This window comes from Canis aureus, chromosome 11 (genome assembly GCF_053574225.1).
Source record: "Canis aureus isolate CA01 chromosome 11, VMU_Caureus_v.1.0, whole genome shotgun sequence".
In the NCBI taxonomy this organism is placed as follows: domain Eukaryota; kingdom Metazoa; phylum Chordata; class Mammalia; order Carnivora; family Canidae; genus Canis; species Canis aureus.
In genome coordinates, this window is record NC_135621.1 from 37,251,274 (window position 1) to 37,277,996 (window position 26,723).

Here is a 26,723-nt window from a genome sequence, read left to right on the forward strand (position 1 = left end):
AAGAACTAAGTAACTAGAGATTTATCCATGTTCACAAATAGAATAACTCAGTACTGTCTAGATATCAATTCCTCCCTACTTCACATATCAATCCAACACAATCCTGACCAATATTCCAGCAAGTTATTTTGTGCATATTGACCAATTGATCCTAAAGTTTATATAGAGAGGTAAAAGGTCCAGAATAGCCAACACAATATTGATGAAGAATAAAGTTGGAGGATTGATAATATCAATGTCAAGACTAATACAAAGCTACAATAATCAAGATTAAGTTTCTGGCCAAAGCTCAGCGGTTTAGCGCCTGCCATTGGCTCAGGGCGTGATCCTCGAGTCCTGGGAACAAGTCCCGCATCAGGCTCCCTGCATGGAGCCTGCTCCTCCCTCTGCCTGTGTCTCTGCCTCTCTCTCTCTCTCTCTCTCTCTCTCTTTCTCTCTCTCTCTCCCTCTCTCTATCTCTCATGAATAAATAAATAAAATCTTTAAAAAAAAAGTTTCTGGCCAAAGAATAGACAAATAGATCAATGGAACAAAATATAAAGCCCAAAAATAGACCTATACAAATATAGTCAACTGATATTTGACAAAGTAGCAAAGTCAGTACAATGGAGAAAAGATGGTCCTTTCAACAGATGGTGCTGGAACAACTGGACATCCACATACCAGAAGAAAAAAAAATAATCTAGACACAGCTTTATGCTACTCAGGAAAACTAACTCAATAGGGATTATAGAATTAAATGTAAAACACCAAACCATAAAACTAGAAGATAAAACAGGAGAAAACTGAGATAAATTTTGGTTTGGTGATGACTTTTTAAATACAGCACCAAAGGCATGATTCATGCTCTGCTCTGCAAAAGACTCTGTGAAGAGAATGACAGGATCAGTCACAAACTGGGAGAAAATATGTGCAAAAGACAAAGACAAATATGATAAAGGACTGTGATCCAAAATATACAAAGAACTCTTAACTCAACAGTAAGAAAACAAGTAACCTGACTAAAAAGTAGGCAGAAGATCCAATCACCTCACCAAAGAAAATATACAGAAGGCAAATAAACATATGAAGGGATGCTCAACATCCTATGTCACCACAGAACTGCAAGGTAAAGTGACAACGAGATACCAGTACACACCTATTAGAATGGCAAGGATCCAAACAGTGATGACACAAAGTACTGGCACGGATCTAGAGCAACAGAAACTCTCATTCATGGCTTGGTGGGAATGCAAAATGGCACAGCCCACTTTGCCTTTTCGTTTTGTTTATATTTTAAAAATTGTATTGTTTTTACTTTTAAATCCAGTATAGGTAATATAGTATTATATTAGTTTCAGGAGTACAATACAGTGATTCAACAATTCTGTGTATTACTCTGTGAATTATTTACGGTAGCCGAATTATGGAAGCAGCCCAACGTCCACTGATAGATGAATGGATAAAGAAGATGTGGTATATGTACACCATGGCACAGCCACTTTGAAAGACAGTTTTGACAGTTTACAAAACTAAACATGTTCACCATATGATCCAGCAATCACACCTTTTGGTATTTACCCAAATGAGTTGAAAACTTATGTCCACACAAAACCTGCACAAGGTGTTTACAGCAGTTTCATTTGTAATTGCCAAAATTTGGAAGCAACCAAGAATCCCTTGGTAGGTGAATGGATAAATAAACTGTGGTACATCCATACAGTGAAATATTATTCTAAAATGAGCTATCAAGCCATGGAAAGATGCAAAGGAACCTTAAATGTATATTATGAAGTGGAAGAAGCCAGCCTGAAAAGGTCACATGGTATATGATTTCAACTAAAGGACATTCTGAAAAAAAGGCAAAAAAACTATGGAGACAGTAGCAGAATCAGTGGTTGACATGGGTTGGGGGGAAGAAGGATGGGTAGGCACAGCCCAGAGGATGTAAGGCAGTGAAACTATTCTGTATGATATTATAATGGTGGATATGTGTCTATATATTTATTGAAACCCAAAGAATGTACACCACCAAGAGTGGACCTTAGCATAAACCACAGACTTTGGGTGATTATAATGTTTCCACGTAGGTTCATCGGTTGTAACGAACATGTCACTGGGGAAGGATGTTGATAATTGAGGAGGCTGTGCATGTGTAGGGGTGAGGCTACATGCGAGATCTTTGTACCTCCTCTTTGGTTATGCCGTGAGCCTCAAACTGCTCTAACAAAGTCTATTTAAAACACATCTTTGGGAGGGTGACTTACAATATCAGAGGGGCTGCTTTTAGAAGAGAAAATGGACAGTGAGGTGCCAGAACCACACACACCAGGGATCTATTCTGCAGGATGTGGATGTATGTATGTGAATGCATTCGTGCATCATGTGTAGGTGAGTGCACGTGCATATGCATGTGCAAGTAGGCATGCATGCATGTGTTAGTGTGTGCATGTGTGTACATGCAGGTTTGCATGCATGTGTGTATGTTTATATGCATGTGGCTGTGTATACACATGGGCATATATTTGTGTGCATATTTATATGTACGAAAGTATATGGGCTCTAAATTGTGACTCAAGATGGAGTTTTTAGCAACAGGTCGCTTCAGTCATAGGACAGGCTTCTTCGCTCAATAGTAAATTCCCTGTCCCTAGAGGCATCTGAGAACCTGAGTGTTCCCTCTCTAGTCATGTTGTAGACAGACCTGCTGGGTTTGTGGGGGCTGGTGGGTCTGTGTGGTAAGCTCCCTCCTAGAGCTAAGTCTGTGCACCTGGAGCACTCCTGCATGAAGGTCTCTGCATCTTCCTTTAGCAACCTCTTGCCAGGAATTTTCTACAGGTGCCTTTTCCTGAGAGAAGACTCTGAGTGTTCACTTCCTGCCTTATGTATGTTCACCTCCAGCTCTGAGAATCCCGAAAGCCCAGCTCAGGGAATCAGAGAGTGCTGAGGGAGCCCAGAGGCCCCAACTGGGGAACATGATGCCGTCGAGGCCGAGAAATGGACATTTTTCCTGCATCCCTCTCAATACTTTCCTAATATAATTATCTGAAGCTATATCTCTCTAAGGTATTGAGGAACTTAAATAGCTTGATTACCGTGGAAACAAATGGTATCACCCTTCTTTTCTGTAAGTCCTGGAAAATTTATGGCTTCCTCCCCATTGCTTCCTAAGTACTGATTTGTTACCAAGTTGTGCAATAATCAGAAATTTGAAGTGATTTATGTCCTGTCCCCCAACAGGATGCATTTTACTTTACTTGTAGCTTCACATAATAAGTTTAAACTCTAGTTCCCAAATCATTCAGTGATGACTTTGTACAGAATTATAAATAAGAAATAGCTGTTATCATCATATGCATTGTGAAATCTTCGAAAATAAAACACCAGCCTTGGCCACATCTCTCATAGTTTTATTTAAGTAATAATATGCTTGGAGATTTTTAGCAATGGCTCACCTAATCAGTTAATAGTATTCTACTGATGTTAACCATTACGGTTACTTTTGGGAGTTAATTTGGCTAGGCTCTTGTGGCCATTTGTTAGGTCAAATGCTTGCATGATGCTGCTGTGAAGGTATTTGTGGATGTGGTTAATGAAATGATCTACAATCATTTCACTGTAGTGAAGGAGGTTACCCTCCATAATTCAGGTAGGCCTCATCCATTCAGGTGAAGGCTTTTAAGAGCAAAAAGTGAGGTTTCCTATGGAAGAAGACATTCTGCTTCAAGGCTGCAGCCATCAACTCTTCCTGAACGTCTACCCGCTGGTCTGCTCAAGAGACTGCAGACATGCCAGCCCCCACAATCACATGAGCCAATCCTTTGGTTCTATTTCTCTGGTGAACTCTGAATGACAGATTTTGGTACCAAGATGGTGCTAGAGGAGCAGAATCTTCAGTATGAATTTTCTGAGTTAGTTATGTGTTTTTTGGTATTGGTTCTCTACGCTGACAGATTTAAAGGCCCCATGCCTCTATTTTCAGTGGTAAAGAGGATAGTGATTGTCCATGGTAGGATGTGCCAAGAGAGATACAAAATATATCACCACTGGACACTCCTAATCAAATACTCTTAAGAATCAAGCTTCTGGGTGATCATGTATAGGTTACCTTAGAACATTTTTGTCAAACTCATGAGTATAATGAGATTGGCCAGTTGTTCTTAACTGTGCTGGACAAATGATGAGTTTAGGATTTCAAATTCCCAGCTCAAGCAACACATAAATAACCTGAAAGTTTCTATGCCCTGAAAGAAACCCTATCTCTTGCAGCCCTAGAGCTGAGACTTCTGACCATTAAATCCAGAGGTTCATCCTGTCAGTGGCTGAATTACCATGCAGATCAAATGCCCAAGCTCACAGTCAGTCCACTGTTGCAGGGGACACTGAATGGAAAGCAATGGGACCCTGGAAATTGGCAGGGGAATACATGGTTCGATTCTGATGAGGCTTGAACACTGAACCCTTAAATTCTACCAAGTCTTCTCTGCCAGTAGAAGCAGCCCATGCAGCCATGTGTGAGGAGGTGAACCCTCCTTTGACAGAGGAGCCCATTACGGCCTCCCCTCAGGTAGTTGGCTTGCAAGACACTGTTGATCCTCAGGACCCACCTCTACCACCTCTCTTCACTTCTGGATCTAGAACTAGACTCAGGTCTGAGTGGACTCCAAAGGATGAGGGGCACAGTGTGACCCATGAGGACGTGTGCCACACTCGGACAGAAGTGTATGACTTTTCCAACTTCTAAATCTGGGGAATATGTGTGGAAATTGATATTAAGAGTGTGGGATAATGGTGAAAGAAACAAAATTGGAGCTGAATTTATTCATGTGGGCCAATGAACAGACATTCTGGATTTAATGTTTGGGTCATGGGATAAGAAAGATCTCTAATGGATGGCTGGTTGGCTGGCTGAACACAGATCAAAAGATGGAAAATAGTAAATGAGGTTGAAATGCCACCTGCCTTGATATACTATAGAGAAAGGTATGCAAAAGTTTTGGGAGATGGGAATGTTGAGTGGATTTGTCACATAAGACCTGCTCACTCATCTCAGGATTACACGTCTCTCATGTCCACCATGAGAAACATATTTGTGAGAGCTTCAGAATCCTTGAAGCATTCTGTGGTCATGCTTCCACACTGACCAAACCTTACAGGGAGAAGCATGGTGCAGAAGGAGATGCATGGAGCATCCTCCTGAATGCAACAGGAGGACGTGGATCCTGAGCCAGGAGAAGCCAAGTGGAGGCACTTAATTGCCAAAAATAAGCTAGTCATGGTTGCCACGATGGATGGCAGAGTCCAATCAGTAGTCAGATTGGTGGAACTCAATAGTAGATCATTGTATCCCTAGAAAAGGAGGAGACGGGCAGTTCTACTAAATCCTGATTTGATCAGTATAAGCAGAAGAGTTCTAAGTCTAGTGAACAGATTTCTAACTACGTTCATGACTTCTACATCAGTTCCCAGACTGAGGGTTCAGAGACCCAGAATCCCTTTGATGAAGGGCAAGCTGGGTCCTCTTGAGGAAGGACTCCACTATGTTGCTAACAATTTATACTGTGAATCTTTGTCCCAGCTCTCCCAAAAAGGATCTTTTTTTACCAGGCTAACTGTGCATTGGGGAAAAGGAAATATCAGACCTGTCGGGAACTTCTAGACATTGTACCTGAACTGCCACTGGCTCTGGGAGACTCAAATATCACCATGTCCCCTAGTCAGAGTGGGGGCTTATGGAGGTCAGGTAACTGATGGAGTTTTAGCTCATCTGTCTCACAGTGGGTCCTGTGGGTATTTAAACCCACCCTGTGATTATTTCCCCAGCTCTGGAATGCATACTAGGAATATACACAATTAGCAGTTGGCAGAATCCATTCTCACGTTCATTTCTTAACCTGTGGAGTGAAGGCTATTGTGGTGGGAAAGGCCAAGTGGAAGCTACTAGAACTGGCTCCACCCAGGAAAATAGTAAACTTTTAAAAAAAATGTTTATTTATTTATGATAGTCACACACACACACACACACACACACAGGCAGAGACATAGGCAGAGGGAGAAGCAGGCTCCATGCACCGGGAGCCCGACATAGGATTCGATCCCGGGTCTCCAGGATCGCGCCCTGGGCCAAAGGCAGGCGCCAAACCGCTGCGCCACCCAGGGATCCCAGGAAAATAGTAAACTTAAAACAATACCACATTCCTGGAGAGACTCCAGAGATTAATGCTATCTTCAAGGACTAGAAGGATGTAGGAGGTGGTGATTGCCACCAGGTCCCCAGTCAACTCTCCTATTTGGCTGGTGCTAAAGACAGCTGGAGGATTTCTGTAAGTTTATCCAGGTGTTAACTCTACTAGCAGCTGCTGTACCACAAGTGGTCTCCTTGCCTGAGCAAATTACCACATTGCCTGGTACCTGGTATGCAGCCACTGACCATGCAAATACTTTTTCCCCCTCCATATCTCTTCATAAAGACCAGCAGAATATTTGCTTTCAGCTGGCAAGGCTGGCAGTACACCTGCACTGTCCTACTTCTGGGGGATATCAGCTCTCCAGCCCTATGTCATATTTAGTCCACAGGGACCTTGACCACTTTCCCTTCCACAAGACATCACACTGATCAATCACATGGGTGATACTATGCTAACTGGAACTATCGAGCACTAGGCTTATTGGATACTAGACTTATGGGCAAGACATACACCTGTCAGAGGATATGCTGAGTGAAATAAGTCAATCGGAGAAGGACAAACATTATATGTTCTCATTCATTTGGGGAATATAAAGAATAGTGAAAGGGAATAGAAGGGAAGGGAGAGGAAATGGGTAGTAAATATCAGAAAGGGAGACAGAACATAAAGACTCCTAACTCTGGGAAACGAACTAGGGGTGGTGGAAGGGGAGGAGTGAGGGGGGTGGGGGTGAATGGGTGACGGGCACTGGGGGGGGCACTTGACGAGATGAGCACTGGGTGTTATTCTGTATGTTGGCAAATTGAACACCAATAAAAAATAAATTTATTATTAATAAAAAAATATAAAAACATAAAAAACCCATTACTCAAAAAACAAATAATCCAGTTAATAAATGGAGAGAAGACACAGATATTTTTCCAAAGAAGATAGCCAACAGAAAAAAAAAAGAAATAAATAAATTCAGTGGCCTTTTACCTCAGTGAAATTTCTAGGGGCCCAGTGGTGCAGAGCACGTTGAGAAATCCATTCTATGGTCAAGGAAAAGTTGTTGCATTTGGCCCTTCCCACAACAAAAAAAGACACACAACACCTAGTGGGCCTCTTTGGATTTATAGGCAACGTATTTCCCATTTGGATGTGTTACTCCAGCCCATTTACTGAGTGTCCTGACAGAGCTGCTAGTTTTGAGTGGGGCTCAGGATAAGAGAAGGCTCTGCAAGAGGTCCAGGCTGCTGTGCAAGGAGGTGTCAAGGAGGTCTGGGAAAGTGGTAAACGGATAGACCTCAATGAATGGGCAAAAGTGTGAAATGAATTTGTGTCCTATATGAATGCTCATTAAAGGCTGCCCTCAGCAGGGGAGGATTTTAATGACCCATTCTGCGAATACCAGTCATCCCTTTTCCCCAGCCAGTCCTGCCAAGTGGCTATTGTTACAGGACAGAGGTCATGTATAGCTTAGTATCATGGACTTCCACTCACCAAGGACAGCTTGGTTATAGGAGTGCCCATTCTGCCAGCAGTAGAGACCAACACTGAGCTCCTGATAGGGCACCATTCTCAGGGGTGATCAGCTGGCTATCTGGTGGCAGATTGATGACACTGTCCTGCTTCCATCATGGAATGGGCAGCATTTTGTTCCCACTGAAACAGACACTTATTCTGAATATGGATTTGCCTTCCCTTCATGCAATGCTTCTGCCAGAACTACTGTTTGTGGATTACAGGATGCCTTATCCATTAGTGTAGTATTCCACACAGCATTGCTTCTGATCATTGCTTCCACACATTGCACTCACTTCACAGCAAAAGAAGTATGGCAATGGGCCCATGCTCATGGAATTCACAATCTTACTGTGTTTCTTACTACCCTAAAGCAGCTGGCCTGACAGCATGGTCTTTTGAAGATCCAGTTGCAATACCAGCTGGGTGGCAACACCTTGCAGGTTTGGGGGCAAGGTTCTTCAGGAGGCTGTATACGCTCCAAATCAGCACCCAATTTATGGTGCAGTTTCCCCCATAGCCAAGATTCATGTGTCTGGGAATCAAGATGTGGAAATGGGAATGGCACCATATACCACTGCACCTAGAGACTCACTAGCAAAATTTTTTATTTATGTCCCCATGACTTTATGCTCTGCTGGCTTACAGATCTTAGTTTCAAAGGCAGGAATGCTTCCACCAGGTGACACAACAATAATTCCATTGAACTGGAAGTTAAGACTACCACCTGACCATCTTGGACTCCTCGTGACTGAATACACAGGCAAAGAAAGAAGTTAGTTTGCTGGCTGGAGTGACTGATCCTAACTATAACTGTTGCAGTCAGAAGTTGGGTTTAGTTTGGGGGAAACTGGGCTGTACCCCACAATGGAGGTGAGGAAGAGTCTGGAACACTTACCTTAGGGCATCTCCTAGTTCTATTATGTCCTGTGATTAAGGTCAATGGAAAGCTACAACAAGTCAATGGAGTCAGTACTGCTAGCAGCCCAGACCCTTCAGGAATGGGTAATGGGGTTACCCTACCAAGGAAAGAACCACAACTTCCTGAGGAAAGAACCACAAGTTCCTTTGCCTTTCTTTGAAGGCAAAGACAATATGGAGTGGGTAGTGGAAAAAGGTAGTTATAAATAGCAGCTATGACCAGTTACAGAAACCAGGATTATAATTGATTTTATTACAAATATGTTTGTATGTGTATAATCTCTTTTTCTTCCCTCTCTTAATTCCTTATCATGTAACATAAGTTGTACTGACTTCATATTATAGAATTTGAATATTTTTAACTTTACATCATGGTATTTAAGTTATGGTATATTGAGGAGAAGAGTGAGCATCGCCTAAGGACTTTAATCCTCTTCTGGGGAAAGGGTTAGTGCGCTTTCAGTTGTATACATGATAGTTGTATCATATTAGGCAGAAGCATGACTTCACTGCTATCTTTATTTGGAGACTAAGTATGGTTTACAGGGATGGCTATGGGTGCCACATTGACAAAGGGTAGATTGTAATGATTAGTTCTATGTGTTAAGTTGGTTGGCTATAGTGCCCAGTGTTTAGTGAAGCTCTAGTCTAGATATTGCTGGGAAAGCATGCAGTAGACATGATAAACTTCTACGAGGAGCTGACTTTAAATAAAGGAGATTGCTTAGAGTATGTGCCCGGATACGTGGGTGGGCCTCATGTAGTCAGTTGAAGAACTCAAGAGCAATCTGAGGTTTCCTGGGGAAGAAAAATCTCTGCTTCAAGACTAGAGCAACAACTCTTGCCTGGGTTTTCTGCTTGCTGGCCTCTGTCACTGGGAGACTTGCCAGCCTCCCCACTCATCATGGGAGCCAATTCCTAAAACAAGTATTTATATCTATTTTTTGTACTGGTTCTGTTCCTCTGGAGAGTTCTGACTTATACAAACAATAATTAATTTTTAATAGCAGAAGATATTATCCCTATTTTAATATAAAACAAACTGAAGTCTTAAGTGATGTGTCCAAGGTGATGCAAAGTGAGGAGAGAACCAAGAGTCAGAAGGAAGTTGGTGAAAATCAGTAATCTGGTCGGGTCTTACAAAGACATTGGAAAGCAATACTGTTTTGTTTTTATTAAACTGACCCATTAGTTCTACTTGAGATGAACAGAAGGAGTGTGAATCCTCTAAAAAGATTAATGGACTTCATTCTCATGCTATATGCAAATGTGTCCTGTAATTTACTAAGACATGAATTTACTAAGTCTAGAATTATGAAGACTGTAAAATATCAGGTCAACAAAAATCAAGGCTGCCCCAAGAGTGACTTCACCCTGGAGGGAAAAGATGGTATAAAGTTGTCTTACCTCAGTGAGTTGGCACGGTGCCCTCGCCTCTGCCACTACTGTCTGGGTGGTGAGCACCAACAAAGCAAAATAAAACCGCAGCAAACAATACGATGACACCAGCACTCTGTTCCTTCTCATCATGGCTTCAGTTATGTGACAAAATGGAAAAGCACTCACAAGTTTTTCAGAACATTAGAGATGCCCCATCAAGCTGACATTGTCTGCCTTTTGGAAAGGGCAGCCTGTTGGGTCCCATCTGCAGACATCGCCTTCTGGTGTGGTTTATGGGGTGCATGTATGTGTTTCTTTTTAACTGATTCCATCAGCTGAGTTTTTCCCTGGGTAGGGAAGACTAGAAAAAAGTACTTTGTCTTTATGAGCAATGTGGAGATACGTCATGAGAAAGAAGGTAGTAAGAGTGGTAGAATTTTGCAGAACAGAATCCAAACTTGTTGTGGGAATCAAGTGTGCCCCATGCCTCTTGGCCATTTGCACACTGACAATCCACATCACCAACCTTGCTGTCATAGGCATCTCTTGGTTGTCCAGAAGGGCTGGTCATGTGTCACTAGAGTGTAAAATCCCCTAAAGATCCAGATGAGGGCAGCCCGGGTGGCTCAGCGGTTTAGCGCCGCCTTACAGCCCAGAGCGTGATCCTGGGGACCTGGGATCGAGTCCCGCATCGGACTCCCTGCATGGAGCCTGCCTCTCCCTCTGCCTGTCTCTCTGCCTCTCTCTCTCTCTCTGTCTCTCATGAATAAATAAAATCTTAAAAAAAAAAAAAGATCTGGATGAGTTACAGTGGGCTCTGTCCTATGAGGAGGATCACAGAACCCTCATGGCTATTACCAGTAATCACAAATTCTTTTCCATGGCTAGTTTACTACTATTTTAAAAATGAATTTTGGTTAAATGCTTTGTGGTTGAAATGTAATTTCTGACTAAAATAGTTTTCTTGAGCTCCATCCATTGCTTCGGCTAAATAGGTATGAAACTGACACCTTAAAGATCCACTTTATGTTTCTCAGTAGAAAAAGAAAAAGAAACCAGAAAATGGAACCTCCAGTGGCAGAGGAGATGAAAAAAATACCATTTCCTTAACAGATTCCACCAGTCAATTCAGGTTCATTTTTGAGGAGCCTACATCTCTCCATTTTTCTAAAACTGCAAAACCAACTGCCCTTTTAATCTCTTATGAGAAGTCTCAGGGATAGAAATTTTCTCTCTGTATCTATCCCACAATTCTTACAGAATCTGGCCTTCAATTAACATCACATTATTAATAATGATTGCTAGTATTTTTGTCCCAAATACTAAGCTGAGCATTTATGAGATTAACTAATTTACTCTTCCCCCAAACTCAGAGTGACAGGTACAATCATCCTCATTTTACAGATGAGGAGACACAGGCACAGGAAGGTGTCACAGGGTCGGTCAATAAATAGAAGGACCCTGACTTACACTTGGCAGCTGCACCCCAGGCTCACCCTGTTTGCTCATAAATCAATCAGCACCATCTTTCATCTGGACCATGCCTTGAATGCTCGGTGGCAGGAGCCCCTGGGCTCCCAACAGGAGAAGCCAGCCAACTTCTCCCGGCAGAGGAGAGGGGGTGGCATCAAGGGGTCTGGCTTATTCCCAGTGATGACAAGCTGCATGGTCTGGGGCAGGCCCCCTGACTACCTGGACCTCCGCATCCACATCTCTGCCCTGGAAGGGTCCCCAGCACCCTACCAAGCTGACACCTGGAAGTGCATTGGATTGAATTTGACCCCAGAACAAAAGCTGGGGTTTTTATGGGAGAGCTGGGGGGATGGCCTGGCCCAGCGGTGCCTTCCTGGGAGAAAGCCAAACCCTGAAGAAGGTCTCAAGCTGCCTCCAAGCTCCCCACAGATGGGGTGGGGTCACCGTCCTGTCCTGCCTGTGGGTCTGAGTTTTGACGGGCATGAGGAAGTGGTTCTGCCCTTGTCATCAGGAAAGTGACACTCCAGCAGCCTGCTCCCTTCCAAAAATAAGTTGCCTACAAAACTTCAGAATGGCTTTGTTTTGACAGCTGGGATTTGGTCGTGCTTTAAGGATGGGTTCATTTTCAGCCTAGAAATTACTCATAAGCTAAATGCCAGCTTTTCTCATCCCACAGAAGGCAGCCCAAGCACAGGGATGTAGAGGAGGAGGTCTGAAGTCGTTGGGGCTCCAGGTGGCCCAGGGCAGTCCGAAAGGGACCCGCTGCCCAACCAGAGAGCCAACGCCAGTGCCAAGGGTGATTAGAGCTGCCCAGCACGGGTGTTTCCCAGAAAGAAGTGGGCTTCCTCAGCCCACAGTGACCAACTGATCACCAGACTCCCAAGCCCCAGCCCATCCCTACTTCTGATTAATGTCATGGACACAGCAGGACACCTCCACAGCACTGGTTTGGGTGGCAGGGCTCATATAGCTGGTGTATGACCACAGGACGGTGTCTGCTGGTCTCAAAATTGGAAACACACTGCAGCAGCTGAGTGAGATGTTGATCACAGAGCTCACAGTAGCCCCTTCCAGTCTGCCATCTAGAAACAGCACACATAAAGGCTTGCTTACTGCAGAGAGCCCAACTGGAAAGAAAATGATTCATAAACCAGTGACTTTTCAATTTAGAAAAAACTTCCTGGCTGTTCTAAAGAGTTCACCCTCAAGATTTCTTTATATTGCATAGGCCTGGGTTTTCACTGAAAATATCATGGTAACCCTACGTAGTGTATGCCTGTTATGCTCTTCAACGGGTGGAATGTAGATAATAACAAGTTCAAAGTTCATCTGCAAACATGCTTCCCATGCTGTCCCTGCTATAGGCCAGGCCTGGCTGTTGCTGTTCTTGACCATTTTGTGAGGAGTGCCGCTCCCCTCACACCAGCTCCCCAAGGCCTCACATACAAAGGTCATGCCATCCATGTGGATTCGACCAAATGGTTCACTGCCTGGGCTCTGGCTGCAGGGGGCCCAGTGTGGAACCAGAAGGCAGACCCCCCGCCTCGGTCACAGTCCCCTCTCCTAGGCACACCCAAGGCCTCCTGCCACAGTTATCCCTGACCTCTCACTGCAAGACATCTGGACAAGCCAAAACCACCTGAGGCCTCAGCCTCATGTAGACTGGAGAGGCCACCACAAGTCAGCACGTCAGAGCCAAGCAGTGCCAACAAAGGGGTTGGGAAGCCAGAGTCCTTGGGCTGGCCTCACTGCTGATGCTGTGTGACCCCTGGCAAACCTCTCAACATCTCTGAGTCTCAGGAGCATCATCAAAAAAGAGGCGTTTAATGAAAAGATCTTCACAGGTTCCTTCCAGATCCAATATTCTATTACTCTGTGGAACTGAAACTATTTCATCCATATACAAAAAGTTAACTTTCTTTTGGCCTATAAAGTAAAGAATTTCTCATAAGTCATGGGAATGAGAACTCATTGACAACAGTTTTCCCAACTCCCTTTAGTCCACAAATATCACCAGATAGAAGCAAGGCACTCTTCAGGGTCTGCTGATCAGGGCTCTGAGACTTTATGGAAATGAGTCTTGTATCGAGGACTCAGCACAACCACTACCACCATTTCTCCCAAATATACTGACCCCTCCTATATGTGATCATGCTGATCTAGTCTATTCTATTTTATTCTGTACATTTTATTCTATTTTAAAAAATATTGGTTCAAATCCCCTGAATTGGTTTGGTGACTCATGAGAGGGTCACTTCCGAACCCGTGGTTTGAAAGATCCTGCTATAGCCATGATCACAGGAAAGGCTATGCCGATACCAAGGACAGCATTAAAAGAAGTAAGGCACCATCAGAGGGGCTGTCACGAACTGGACACAGGGACCTGAGCAGGAAGAAGCAAGACAGTGAGCGGCTCAGAATTCAGAGGAGGGAAGGAGCACAGTTGGGGAAGCTTCCTGGCTTCTGGAGGGCCATGGTCTTTTCCTTCCTTACTCAGTATGTCACTGCTGCTGGCCAATGACTGTGGCCTCTGTCCAAGGGGCAAAGAGCTCTCTCTCTGATGACTTTCCCCTGGAGTTGACCCGAGGGGTACAGATCTGCATCACCTCGTCCTGAATGTTCATGAGGCCTCAGACACAGAAAAGTCATGCATGGACATGACAGGTAGTATTTGATGGTTGTTTCAAGCACAAAATTTTTTTTTAAGTGCAAAAAGGTTAACTTAGAGACTACAGATCAACTTAAATTTCTTCCAAGATTTTCATTCCACTCTGTGATCTGCCCTAAAAGATGACCCCAAGAGTTGTATCCAGTCCCTTTATCAGAAAAATTAGACTCAAATCCTTGGATCGGAAGACCTCCAATGATGCCTACTGGCTGTACCTTCTTCCCTGGATCGAAGGGATCCACTCAGCCTGGAGTAGGCCCATCCTCTGTTTAACTCCCTGCCCTTGCACTGGTGCCAGGAAGCACTCCAGTCTTTGTCACTATAGGCTTCAGGGCCGAGGCACAAGGGTACACCTCTGGACTGGGCACTGCTGGCAGAAATGGGCAGTTCTCCAGGAGGATGGAGCTGCTGTGTGCTGGCAGCCGGGCCACAGGGAAAGCCCTGTAGGAAGCCACATGACCAGGAAGATGGGCAGGAAAGGCATCTGGGAGAGAGGCTGGAGGCTACACACTGGCAGAAGCCCCGGGCCCAGAGAGGAGCTCTGGACCCATCTATGGAAAGGGTCCCCACCCTGTCAGCACTTGAGTCTCTCCGGAGGCCTCAATCCCAAAGTTGGCCAAGCAGGGCCTATGTGCAAGGTGTGGGTGCAGCAGGGCTGAGAGGCCCAATCCCCCAGGGTAGCACTAGCAGAGTGCCAGCCTCCTGGGGACCTCCACAGCAACCCACACAGACGAGCCAGGTTTGGGGGCCTCTTCCTATGCCATGTGTAGGGACACATGGGAATAAATCTCCCCTGCTCCTAGGAGAGAATCAGTCCTGCTGCTACCTCAGGTGCCAGGAGTCCTGACGATCTCTCTTGGAAGGGCCTGGATTGAATTTCAGAAGAGCTCGGCACTGTAAAAACACACAGGCACTGTGGTTTGGGTCTCCAAGGACTGACCGCAGGGCTGGGAGCTCCACAGAGGAAACTTCACTAACAGAAACAACCTGGAGAATTGGGCGAGGGGACAAGGGGTGCAGGATAAGGGCATCGAGGCCCCCAGCCTGGTGCACGCAGGTGAGCTGTTCCCGTAAGCAGCTACTGTCTTGGCTCTTGTGGTAGAAATGGCAACTGTGGATGTTTTACTGGGAATACAAAAGGGAAAACCAGTAACAGGTGGTTTTTTTGTTTTGTTTTGTTTTTTTTTTTTTTTTTTTTGCTTTTGCTTTGTTTGAGAGGTGAGAAATGAAAACCACACATAACACTTAGAAGGCTGATACACAGGATTTGTCAGCTGGGGTTTGATATGACTGCTGCTGTACCTATGAACATATGCTCACCCAATCCCACAAAGTCCATTTCGCTCACTATCTGGGAGTGCAACCTGGACAGCCCCCACGTGTGGGCAGTGAGCACCCAGCCCCGAGCATGGCTGGTACAGGCTGGGGTGGGCATGCGTTGCGCTGCTGGAGCTAAGTGGACACATTAGCTGCTTTCCTTCTGGGAGCAGAGCTTCCTCCCATGGTGCCTTTCATCAAGAGGGACCTGCTGGGTGTCCCCTGGACTCAACTCTTCCTTGCTGAAGTAGGAGAACCGTTAGCACAGAATGAACATGAAATGGAAACAAAATGTCTGCTAAGTGTCCAACAGGCTGGGAATGTGGAGAGAAGGCCCAGTGCTGGTTTCCCTTAGCAACACGCTTTAGAGGACAAGACGGTAGGCAACATCTCTCTCCCTGTGGAGTCCTACAAACCTGACGCTAGTCACCAGCCCTCCTGAAGCGCCCTATCGGTTCTGCAAACTAGTCCGGGTATTTTTTGGTAAAGAGCTAGAAATGTTTCCAAAATTATTACTGCCCTTTCCTTTCCAAGTCTTGCCCCCTTTTAAGGCCTAAAGGATGATGTAGTCTGCCCAGAAGGGTGTCCAAGTGAGAGGGTGGGCTTGCACCCCCACGTCTGCCTCCCAGTGAGACCCGGCCACGTGTCCCAACCAGGCTGCAAGGTACAGGGAGCAGACCAAGATAATGGGTTTGCAAATAGACATGGACACAAGACTCAGAGCAACCATTTCACTTTGTGCCGGGGCACCATGCTGGTCTCAAGCGGACTTGAGCTCTGCTGGCTGAGGGCACAGCAGCCACGGTTGTCCTGAGGCTCCTTCCACACTCCTGAGCGTGGGGGTAACATTCCTCAGGACCAGGAGGTGAGACAGGAGGTAATGAGGCCTGAGCACTACCGATCCGGGGACCCTGAGGAAATCGGAGTGCACAGCTCTGAGAGGTCCCTGGACTCCTGCCAAGCATAGGAAGTGAGCTGGTGGGTATGTGGATGGGGCAGTCGACACTGGGCACTCTCCCCAGGGCACGGGTGAGTACACCATCCTGCGTGGCAGGGCTCAACCCAATTCTGGCTAGCATGCTCTAGTCAGAAGACTGGTTTTATACAGAAAGGTTTCAAAAGTCCCACAGAAGGTGGTAAAGCCAAGAGGGAATGCGTGTGGGGCGTTCATGCAGCAAGGCCAGTGAAGAGAGTAGTTCCCAGGTGAAGACGTGGGTCTGCACTGTCCAGTACACTAAAGGGCAGTGCCATGGACCATGGGCACTCGAGAACGCCCCCTGGATTGCAAAGACTGAACGTGAAAAATGGTAAAACACCTCATCAACATTTTTATGTAGATCCCATGTTGAAATGATAATATTTTTAGATATTGGGTTCAATAAATTATAGCATTAAAATGAATTTCAGGGCAGCCGGGGTGGCTGAGCAGTTTGGTGCCACCTTCAGCCCAGGGCTTGATCCTGGAGACCTGGGTTCGAGTCCACGTCAGTCTCCCTGCATGGAGCCTGCTTCTCCCTCTGCCTGTGTCTCTGCCTCTCTCTCTCTCTCTGTGTCTCTCATGAATAAATAAATAAAATCTTTTAAAAAAATGAATTTCACCTTTTAATTTTGTCTCTCTTTTTAAAAAGATTTTATTTATATGAGACAGAGTGAGAGAGAGAGACCACAGGAGGAGGGGAAGGGGCAGAGGGAGAAGCAATCTCCCCACTGAACAGGGAGCCTGTGTGGAGCTCAATCCCAGGACCCCGGGATCACGACTGGAGCTGAAGGCAGATGCCTAACCGACTGATCCACCCAGGTGCCCCTAATTTTATCTTTAAAATTATTTTAAATTATTATAAACGTGGCTACTAGAAGATTTTAAATTAGATATGTAGCTTGAATTATAGTTTTATTGGGCAGCACTGATTTAGAAATCTGGACTCTAATCTTGGCTAATCTAGTCTCTAGCTGGGTAGCAACAGAGGCAAGCTCATTGGACTCCAATTTCTTTTCTGAAATAAGCCCAACTTCCTTCACAGTTAAAAGCCTAGCAGAAAATGCTGTCTACACCAGCTATCAGACCAGCATCCCTCTCTTGTTTCTCCGCAGGATACAGGCCTGTCCCGTGTGGCTGAACAGGTCACAGGCTGCACAAGGGTGACACATTGAAGGGAAGGGATCCTGTTCAGAGTATACATAAGTAGATTTGTATATTTATTATTATAATATCCTGGTACCTGGCAATAAGTATCTTGTTCTAACAAAATGAGTATATTACAGTGATTTTCCAACAGATAGAACTAAAGCATCCTGCAGAAGCAATACTCTTTTTCTGATTTGCATAAAAGCTCCGGCGGCCTCACCAGAACCAGAGTCCTGCCTGAATTCCACTGCAAGGACAGCTGCTTTGCTGGTTTGGCCTCGGTCTCTGTCATAGGCCTGATGCATTGGGGGGCAGGAACCTGGTACCTTATTTTTACAAAATGTGACTAGTGTCTGGTGCTAAAGACTTACATTAACCAACCGGGCCATGGCCAGGGCTCACCCAGGATGTGCCACTTACCTTTTCATTTTTTTTCTCATCTGGTTTGCATCCGGTGTTGGTGGGGCTGGATGATGACAGGCCACTGCCAGGCCCCCCTCCGGCCTCCCCGTTGAGGTTGGCTGCACTGACATTGGGAGGCGTGACGGCTGATGCTGCGGATGTAAGTGGGATGGCTGCTCGGGGGCACTGGGCCCCAAGAATCGTCTGCACGGGGGGCTGGTGTAGGTGCTGCGGGGACACCATCGAGTGGGGTCTGAGGCTGGCAGCGGGCAGGCGTGAGGGGGAGTTCTGGGTGCGCAGGGGCGACACGGTGGCTGTTGGCCGGTCTTGGGCCTGGGCTGAGGAGTGGGCAGCTGGAGCACAGGGTTGGAGAGAGAGTGGGGTTGCAAGGTTAGTTTGTCATGGCTGTGCCATCATCGCGGACTCCACCCTGGATACATCCTCCTGGGCTCTCAGCCTCTGTCCTTGGTCCCTCTGCACCCACCCTGCTCCTTGGGGACAGAGATGGGGCCTGGTGCCTGGGGGAACACATCCCGTCTCCCCGAAGCCCTGCTGCAGCACAAACAGCCTGCCCTGGGGAGGAGCAGAAACCTCTTCTCCAAGGTTGTTGCCAGTGTGGACATGTCCCCAGTTCCCATGAAGCCTTCTAACTGGTTTTCTCTGCTTTGATGAGCAGACACACTCACAAGTTCTTTTACATCGCTCTAATGAAAATGTTCATAAATTAAAGCCCATGACAGAATCCTGAAGAAGCCCCAGGACACCCCCTAGAACTATTAGACACCACTGCATGCAAGGTGACCACTGCCAACAGCTGGATTCTGGTTGCTTTAGACCCCAGAACTGTAACTGGCCCTTGGTCCACACTCAGCATTTGAGCTGGCTGAGCTAGGCCTGCGTGCCTGCAGCAGCTCTTGTGGGTGACAGTCACAGGAGGAAGGTGCTGCAGCTTTGGGCCATCACCATGCTCACTGCTATCTGCCTGTGGCTGTTGCCTTGCTCGCACACCAAAGTCAGTGTCTGGATTTATGGAACAGAAATGTCACAATGATGTATCCACCCCCTACTTGCCAACAAAAATGCCTCCTAAGGGTAGTAGGGTCTAAAGGCCTACCGTTTGTAAAAATCTACCATTTGAAAACATAAAGTTCCTTCCAAACCCAGCACCACATTAAAATTAATCCTGCTGCAGCTTGTGTCAGTAATTTTGAAGAACTGTCTCCTAACTCGTAACAGAAGAAACTTACAGGGGCTCAGAGTGAGCCACATCAGAGCAATGTGACTGGTGACCTGGGCTGGGGACCTAAAGGGAGACATGGGTCATGGCAGCCCACACCACTGCATGCCACGTGGCCCATGCCACATTGCACAACTCAGATTAGATCGTTTTTGCACGGTCATCCAGAGAAGAATTACACTTTACACTGCCCTTATTTCCTACCACCAGAACTCATGGCATTTGTAGCTTCAGCAACATGAAGAAACCACATGTGAGAAAACAAAACAATATTCTCAGCCCCCAAATATGCCTTGAATACATAGTCTACTCATAAATCCTAACAGCGTTTCCCTGGCGTGTGAAGTAACTTGGCTGGGCAAACGAGAGCCCCTCCCCACATGGCCCGGCCTCAGATTCTGACAGTGCTGCGTGGGAAGAGCTGGGGAGATCTAATTACGTGATCCTGGCCTCCCTGGGACTCAGGGACTCTGGCTGCGTCCTCTGTTTCTAGGAGGTGCGATGTATAAGGGCTGATTTATGGTTTTAAAAGTATTCAGAGTTTGGGGCGGGTTTGAATCCTCACTCAATGTGGCCTCACATTTCAAAAGACCAGGTTTTAGGCAATGATGCAGATCAATGAAGCCACTGGGGTCACTCCATCAGCCCAAGGGAACCCGTGACTTGGACAGTGCTCCCAGGGCCATTCGTCTGCCTCTCCCCAGCTATCTGAACTCTCCTTCACCCCAGCCCCCTTGCCCTGGCATGGGGTGCGGCAGCTGGACCAGGCAAGAGTAACAATCACTTGGGCCCAAGAGCCTGCAGGGGCTGCTCCACATTCTCCCACGGAGTCCCACGCTGCTCCCCTCCACCTCTGGCTGGCTTCCACATGCCTGCCACATGGCCCTGCCAAACCCAGTACAGAAGAGGAGACAGTGTTCCAGAGAGTTCTCAGCCTGCCTGCCAGGCAATCCCTTTGACATCCTCCCCCTTCTCTCCCTTGTTCCTCCCTCAGCCACTCCAGCCTCCTCACTGTTCTGCCAACACAGGCTCGCTCTCACCTCAGAGACTGTTGCACAGAATACACTTCCCCAGAGGGCCATGCGTCCCTTTGCCCACTTCGGTCACGGTCACTGCAGACTCTGAGCTCCCGGAGAGCCTGTCCTCGCCCACCCACCCAACAGTGCAGGCTGCCGCTCTGCAAGCCCAGCCACTCCTGGCCCGCGTCATCTCCCCTTCCCTCCCACGGCACCATCTGCTCTCCACACTGTGAGTCCCCCTTCATAGCGTGTGGCTGCTCCTAGCCTGCCTCCCCCCACCTCGAGGTGAGCCCACGAGGGAGCTCCACTTGCTGTGCAGTTCAGCAATCTACCCCCAAACAGTCGCCCTGGGGCCCAGCATGCAGATGCTTGATCAATTTCTTGAATGAATGAACAAGTCTTTGAAAAAAGAGAATTTTCAGATTTTACAGAATTGAACCACTGCAGAAGATAAAACTCTTCCATGAGAAAGAGGGGCATGACTCATCACACTGGCTGGTAGAACAATATGGGGTTCCCCGGAGCCCCAGGAGGATTCATCCTCAGGTTTACCCACCCTGTGCCATCCGACCTTGGACTGACCTAGACCACTTCCCTCCAGTCACCCTGCTACTTAGCAATGCCAAAGCCCCTGTGTGACAGAGGCAGCAGTCTGAGGAAATGTTCCTGTTCCATACTGTTCCCCTCTGCTTCTCCTCCGTAAACCTTTGGCACAGCCCAGCAACTCTGGAGTGCCTGACCCCCCTGGACCTCAGTCAGTTCACTGCTCCGTCATCCCACAGGTGCTTTATAAAGACTAGTTGAACCAATGAATGACCAACCTTACACCAACATTATCCTTTTCTTATCCTCAAGTTTATCACTTCCCACTTCATGGATGAAATGAACATTGGCAACTCCCCAAACTTCAGGCCAGGCCAGCCTCTCTCTCAACTCATCTAGACCCACCCTGCCCTCCGGTCTCAAGGATACAGGGTCCCCACAGGTCTGCCCCATCATGCTCATCTTGATCCTTTCCCCTAGCTCATCACCTTCTCACCTGTATTAAATTTCTCTATTAACTTTCCTCTTGCAATTTACTAAGCAAGTTTATGGCTCCCATTTTTAAACAGTCTTTTTTTTCTGGCCAGTACCTCTTTTTCCCATTTTCCTTTTACCTAGTATTCTTGAAATAGTGCCTATATTTGTTCTTTCTTACTTTTCATTCAATTCTTTGCATGATCTGTATTTGCCCTCATGACAGTTGTCATCTCTGCTCTGTGTTCCAGATACATTCCCTTGTGCAGCTTTCTAGTGTTACTAATTTCCATCTACAACTATGTCTGTGCTATAGTCTATGTTACCTATAGAGATTTTGTATTTAAATAGATATATTTTTCCCTTTCCAAAATTTCAAGTTGGTTTTCATATTCACCAGTTTCTGATTCATAACTATCCATCCAATTTTTCCCTTTCATAACACACTGTTTTTTCTTTTTCTTAGGGGGGGGAATGTAGGTGTTATTCTTTCTTTTCCCTTTTAGAGAATTATTTACTTATTTATTTTTATTTATTTGTACTTTTAGCTAGACTCACACCCAATATGGGGCTTGAACCCATGGCTCCAGGATTAAGAGTGGGATGCTCTAATGACTGAGCCTGCCAGGCACCCTTAGAGGATCTTAAATATACTGATATCAAAGCCTTTTTCAGATTTCTCTTTTTTAAAAAATATTTTATGTATTCATGAGAGCCACAGAGAGAGAGAGAGGCAGAGACACAGGCAGAGGGAGAAGCAGGCTCCATGTAGGGAGCCCGACGTGGGACTCCATCCTGGGACTCCAGGATCACACCCTGGGCTGAAGGCGGTGCTAAACCGCTGGGCAACCGGGGCTGCCCCAGATTTCTCTCTTACTTCTCTCCCATTTCTTCAGTTTATTGGCTATCTTTTATGCATTAGTGTTCCCCTTGTGCTTTGAGATTTCAGTATGCAAGCTCCTCTTCAGTATGACTATCCTATTGCTCTTGTATCTTTGGTCACTGCTTCTGCATGGTCCCCTGGGACCTTCTCTCAGAACCAGGTATAACAGGATGGTTATAGAGCCAAACTCAGCTCCATGCCCAGGTGGCCCTCTCTATCCTCTCCCATACCCCAGGGAGCAGCTCAGTACTCACAATTCCCCAAGCATGGGGGGACTGCAGCTGTTCAAACCATTGCCCTTGGCTCTGGTCCCCTGATACTCACCAGGGACTTCTTGTCCGTTTTCTCCTGCAGGAGTTGAAAGTCAGCCAACACTGCCTGCTTTTCATTCCAGTAAGCCAATGCTTCAACCCCATTAGCTATTGTGTGTCCCATTTTGTTTTGATCCATAGAATTGACTTTTTAAAAATTTAAAAACAAACAAATCTCTTTGTGTTTAAAAGAGGGAATGGGGGATTCCCACATGAACTCACTGTCCCATACTATCGAGGAGTTCTTCATTCACTTCTCAGTCTACTGAAATATAGTTCGTCACTTTCTTTCCATCACATATTACCTGAACAAGATCAATTATGACTCCACCTGTTAGTGAATTTAATGGACACTTTTCTGTTTTCAGAAAAAAGTATCCACTGATCTAGTTGCTTAACTTTACACCAATACCACACTGACTTTATTACTGTAGCCTTATGTCCTGAAATCAGTGTTAGCCTTCCAACTTTGTTGTTCCTTTCAAGGTCGTTTGGCTATTCTAGGTCCTTTGAATGCCTATATGAATTTGAGAAACAGGTTACTAATTTCTACAAAAAAGTAGACTGGGGAGGGGCGTCTGAATGGCTCAGGTGGTTAAGCATCTGCCTTCAGCTCAGGTCATGATCTCAGGGTCCTGGGATATAGAGTCCCACACCAGGCTCCCTGCTCTGCAGGGAGTCTGCTTCTCTCGCTCTCCCTCTCCCTCTGTGCTCTCCCCCTCTCTCAAATACATAAAATCTTAAAAAAGATGTTGAGTGCATTTGTGATTGGTATTCCATTGAATCTATAGGTCAAAATTTTGGATAATAAATCCCTTAACAATAGTAAATCTTCTCACTCATAGATAAAGTGTTTTTTTCTCAGCTTTTTCAGTCATATTCAATTTCTCTTAGCAATATTTGGTAGTTTTCAGCAGACAACTATTCTTCTTTTATCAGATGTGTCCCTAACTATTTTTCATGTTCTTAAAATTGTTATTATCTTTTAAAATATCAATTTCCAATTATTCACCACTAGTATGTAAAAATATACTGATTTTTGTATATTAATCTTGTATTCTGCAACCTTGCTGAATTCGTTTATTAGCTATACAGAAAGTTCTGTGTGAGTGTGGATTGCCCAGGGTTTTCTATATTCGAGACCATGTTATCTGCAAATAGATATAATTTTCCTCCCTCTTTTCCAATCTGCATGCTTTTTATATCTTTTTCTTGACTAACTGCTCTGGATAGAATTTATAGTACAATATTAAATAGAATCGGCAAGAGTGGATATTCTTGTTTAATCCTGACCTCAGGGGAAAAGCTTTCTATCTCTCACCATTAAGTCTGAGGTTAGCTGTGGTTTTCATGGATGCCCTTTATCAGGTCGAGCAGCTCACTTCTATTTTCTCATTTTCTGACAGTTTTTAATCAGGAATGTGTGTTGGATTTTGTAAAAAAAATTTTTTTCCATATATGTTGAACTGGTCATATTATTTTTATTCTTTGATTTCTTTTATTTAATTATTTTTTACTGGTGTTCAATTTGCCAACATATAGCATAACACCCAGTGCACATCCCATCAAGTGCCCCCCTCAGTGCCCGTCACCCAGTCACCCTCACCCCCCGGCCACCTCCCCTTCCACCCCCCCTAGTTCGTTTCCCAGAGTTAGGAGTCTCTCATGTTCTGTCTCCCTCCCTGATATTTCCCACTCATTTTCTCTCCTTTTCCCTTTATTCCCTTTCACTATTTTTTATATTCCCCAAATGAATGAGACCATATAATGTTTGTCCTTCTCCGATTGACTTATTTCACTCAGCATAATACCCTCCAGTTCCATCCATGTCGAAGCAAATGGTGGGTATTTGCCGATTCTAATGGCTGAGTAATATTCCATTGTATACATAGACCACATCTTCTTTATCCATTCATCTTTCGATGGACACTGAGGCTCCTTCCACAGTTTGGCTATTGTGGACATTGCTGCTAGAAACATCGGGGTGCAGGTGTCCCGGCGTTTCATTGCATCTGTATCTTTGGGGTAAATCCCCAGCAGTGCAATTGCTGGGTCGTAAGGCAGGTCTATTTTTAACTCTTTGAGGAACCTCCACACAGTTTTCCAGTGGCTGCACCAGTTCACATTCCCACCAACAGTGCAAGAGGGTTCCCTTTTCTCCGCATCCTCTCCAACATTTGTGGTTTCCTGCCTTGTTAATTTTCCCCATTCTCACTGGTGTGAGGTGGGATCTCATTGTGATTTTGATTTGTATTTCCCTGATGGCAAGTGATGCGGAGCATTTTCTCATGTGCGTGTTGGCCATGTCTGTGTCTTCCTCTGTGAGATTTCTGTTCATGTCTTTTGCCCATTTCATGATTGGATTGTTTGTTTCTTTGCTGTTGAGTTTAATAAGTTCTTTATAGATCTCGGGAACTAGCCCTTTATCCGATAGGTCATTTGCAAATATCCTCTCCCTTTCTGTAGGTTGTCTTTTAGTTTTGTTGACTGTTTCTTTTAAGATACCCAGGAATAAACCTAACCAAAGTGGTAAAGGATCTATACCCTAAAAACTACGGAACACCTCTGAAAGAAATTGAGGAAGACACAAAGAGATGGAAAAATATTCCCTGCTCATGGATTGGAAGAATTAATATTGTGAAAATGTCAATGTTACCCAGGGCAATTTACACATTCAATGCACTCCCCATCAAAATGCCATGGACTTTCTTCAGAGAGTTGGAACAAATCATCTTAAGATTTGTGTGGAATCAGAAAAGACCCCGAATAGCCAGGGGAATTTTATTTTTTTAAAAAAAATTTTTTTTTTAATTTTTATTTATTTATGATAGTCACACAGAGAGAGAGAGAGAGGCAGAGACACAGGCAGAGGGAGAAGCAGGCTCCATGCACTGGGAGCCTGACGTGGGATTCGATCCCGGGTCTCCAGGATCACGCCCTGGGCCAAAGGCAGGCGCTAAACCACTGCGCCACCCAGGGATCCCAGCCAGGGGAATTTTAAAAAAGAAAACCATATCTGGGGGCATCACAATGCCAGATTTCAGGTTGTACTACAAAGATGTGGTCATCAAGACAGTGTGGTACTGGCACAAAAAGAAGACACATAGATCAATGGAACAGAATAGAGAATCCAGAAGTGGACCCTCAACTTTATGGTCAACTAATATTCAACAAAGGAGGAAAGACTATCCACTGGAAAAAAGTCAGTCTCTTCCATAAATGGTGCTGGGAAAATTGGACAGCCACGTGCAAAAGATTGAAACTGGACCATTCTCTTTCACCATACACAAAGATAAACTCAAAATGGATGAAAGATCTAAATGTGAGACAAGATTCCATCACAACCCTAGAGGAGAACACAGGCAACACCCTTTATGAACTTGGCCACAGTAACTTCTTGCAAGATACATCCATGAAGGCAAGAGAAACAAAAGGAAAAATGAACTATTGGGACTTCATAAAGATAAGAAGCTTTTGCACAGCAAAAGAAACAGTCAACAAAACTAAAAGACAACCTACAGAATGGGAGAGGATATTTGCAAATGACGTATCTTTGATTTCTACATACAGTAAGTTATGTTGATTGGTAAATGTAAATCAAATCTTGAATTTCTAGGAGAAACTCTACTTAGTCATCATATATTATCCTTTTTATTTATTGCTATAATCGATTGCTAAATTTTTTATAGAGTTTTTACATCTATGTTTATGAGTTATATTGGTCTTTTTAAAATTTTCTTTCAATGTCTTTGTCTGGTTTGGGTATGAGGGTAAAGTTGGCCTTACAGAAAGTTAGGAAATATTCTCCCTTCTTTTCAATTTTCTGGAAGAGTTTCTATAGAATTGTATTTTTTTTTCCTTAACCATTAGGTATAATCTAACGATGAAGTCACTTAGGCTTGGAGATCTCTTTGTGGAAAATTTTTAACTAATTCAATTTCTTTAACTAATAGACATAGGCCTATTCAGATTATTGTTTCTAAAGTTTATCAATTTCTGTTTTTAAGAAATTTATCTGTTTTGTGTAATTTGTTGAGTTTATTGGCATAAAAATTTTTTTAAGGATTTTATTTATTTGAGACAGAGAGCGTGAGCAGGGGTGGAGGAGGGGCAGAGGGAGAGAGAGCAGCAGACTCCCTGCTGAGCAGGGAGCCCAGTGTGGGGCTCTATCCTAAGACCCTGAGATCATGACCTGAACCGAAGGCTTAACCGACTGAGCCACTCAGGTGCCCCTACTAGCATAATCTTTTAAATAATCCTTTATTATTCTGTAAAATCTGAAGTAAAATAATAATCCCTA

The 26,723-nt window shown here is 45.1% G+C and overlaps 1 protein-coding gene across 1 annotated transcript in view; it reads right to left on the minus strand.

Annotated features, from left to right (window-relative positions):
* The window catches only part of SH3RF3 (SH3 domain containing ring finger 3), a 355,587-nt gene that overhangs the window by 41,114 nt on the left and 287,750 nt on the right, over positions 1-26,723 (minus strand). The window contains exon 9 of the mRNA XM_077915849.1: positions 17,975-18,309. Within this exon, the coding sequence (XP_077771975.1) occupies positions 17,975-18,309 (335 nt within the window). The remainder of the gene's footprint in view (positions 1-17,974; positions 18,310-26,723) is intronic.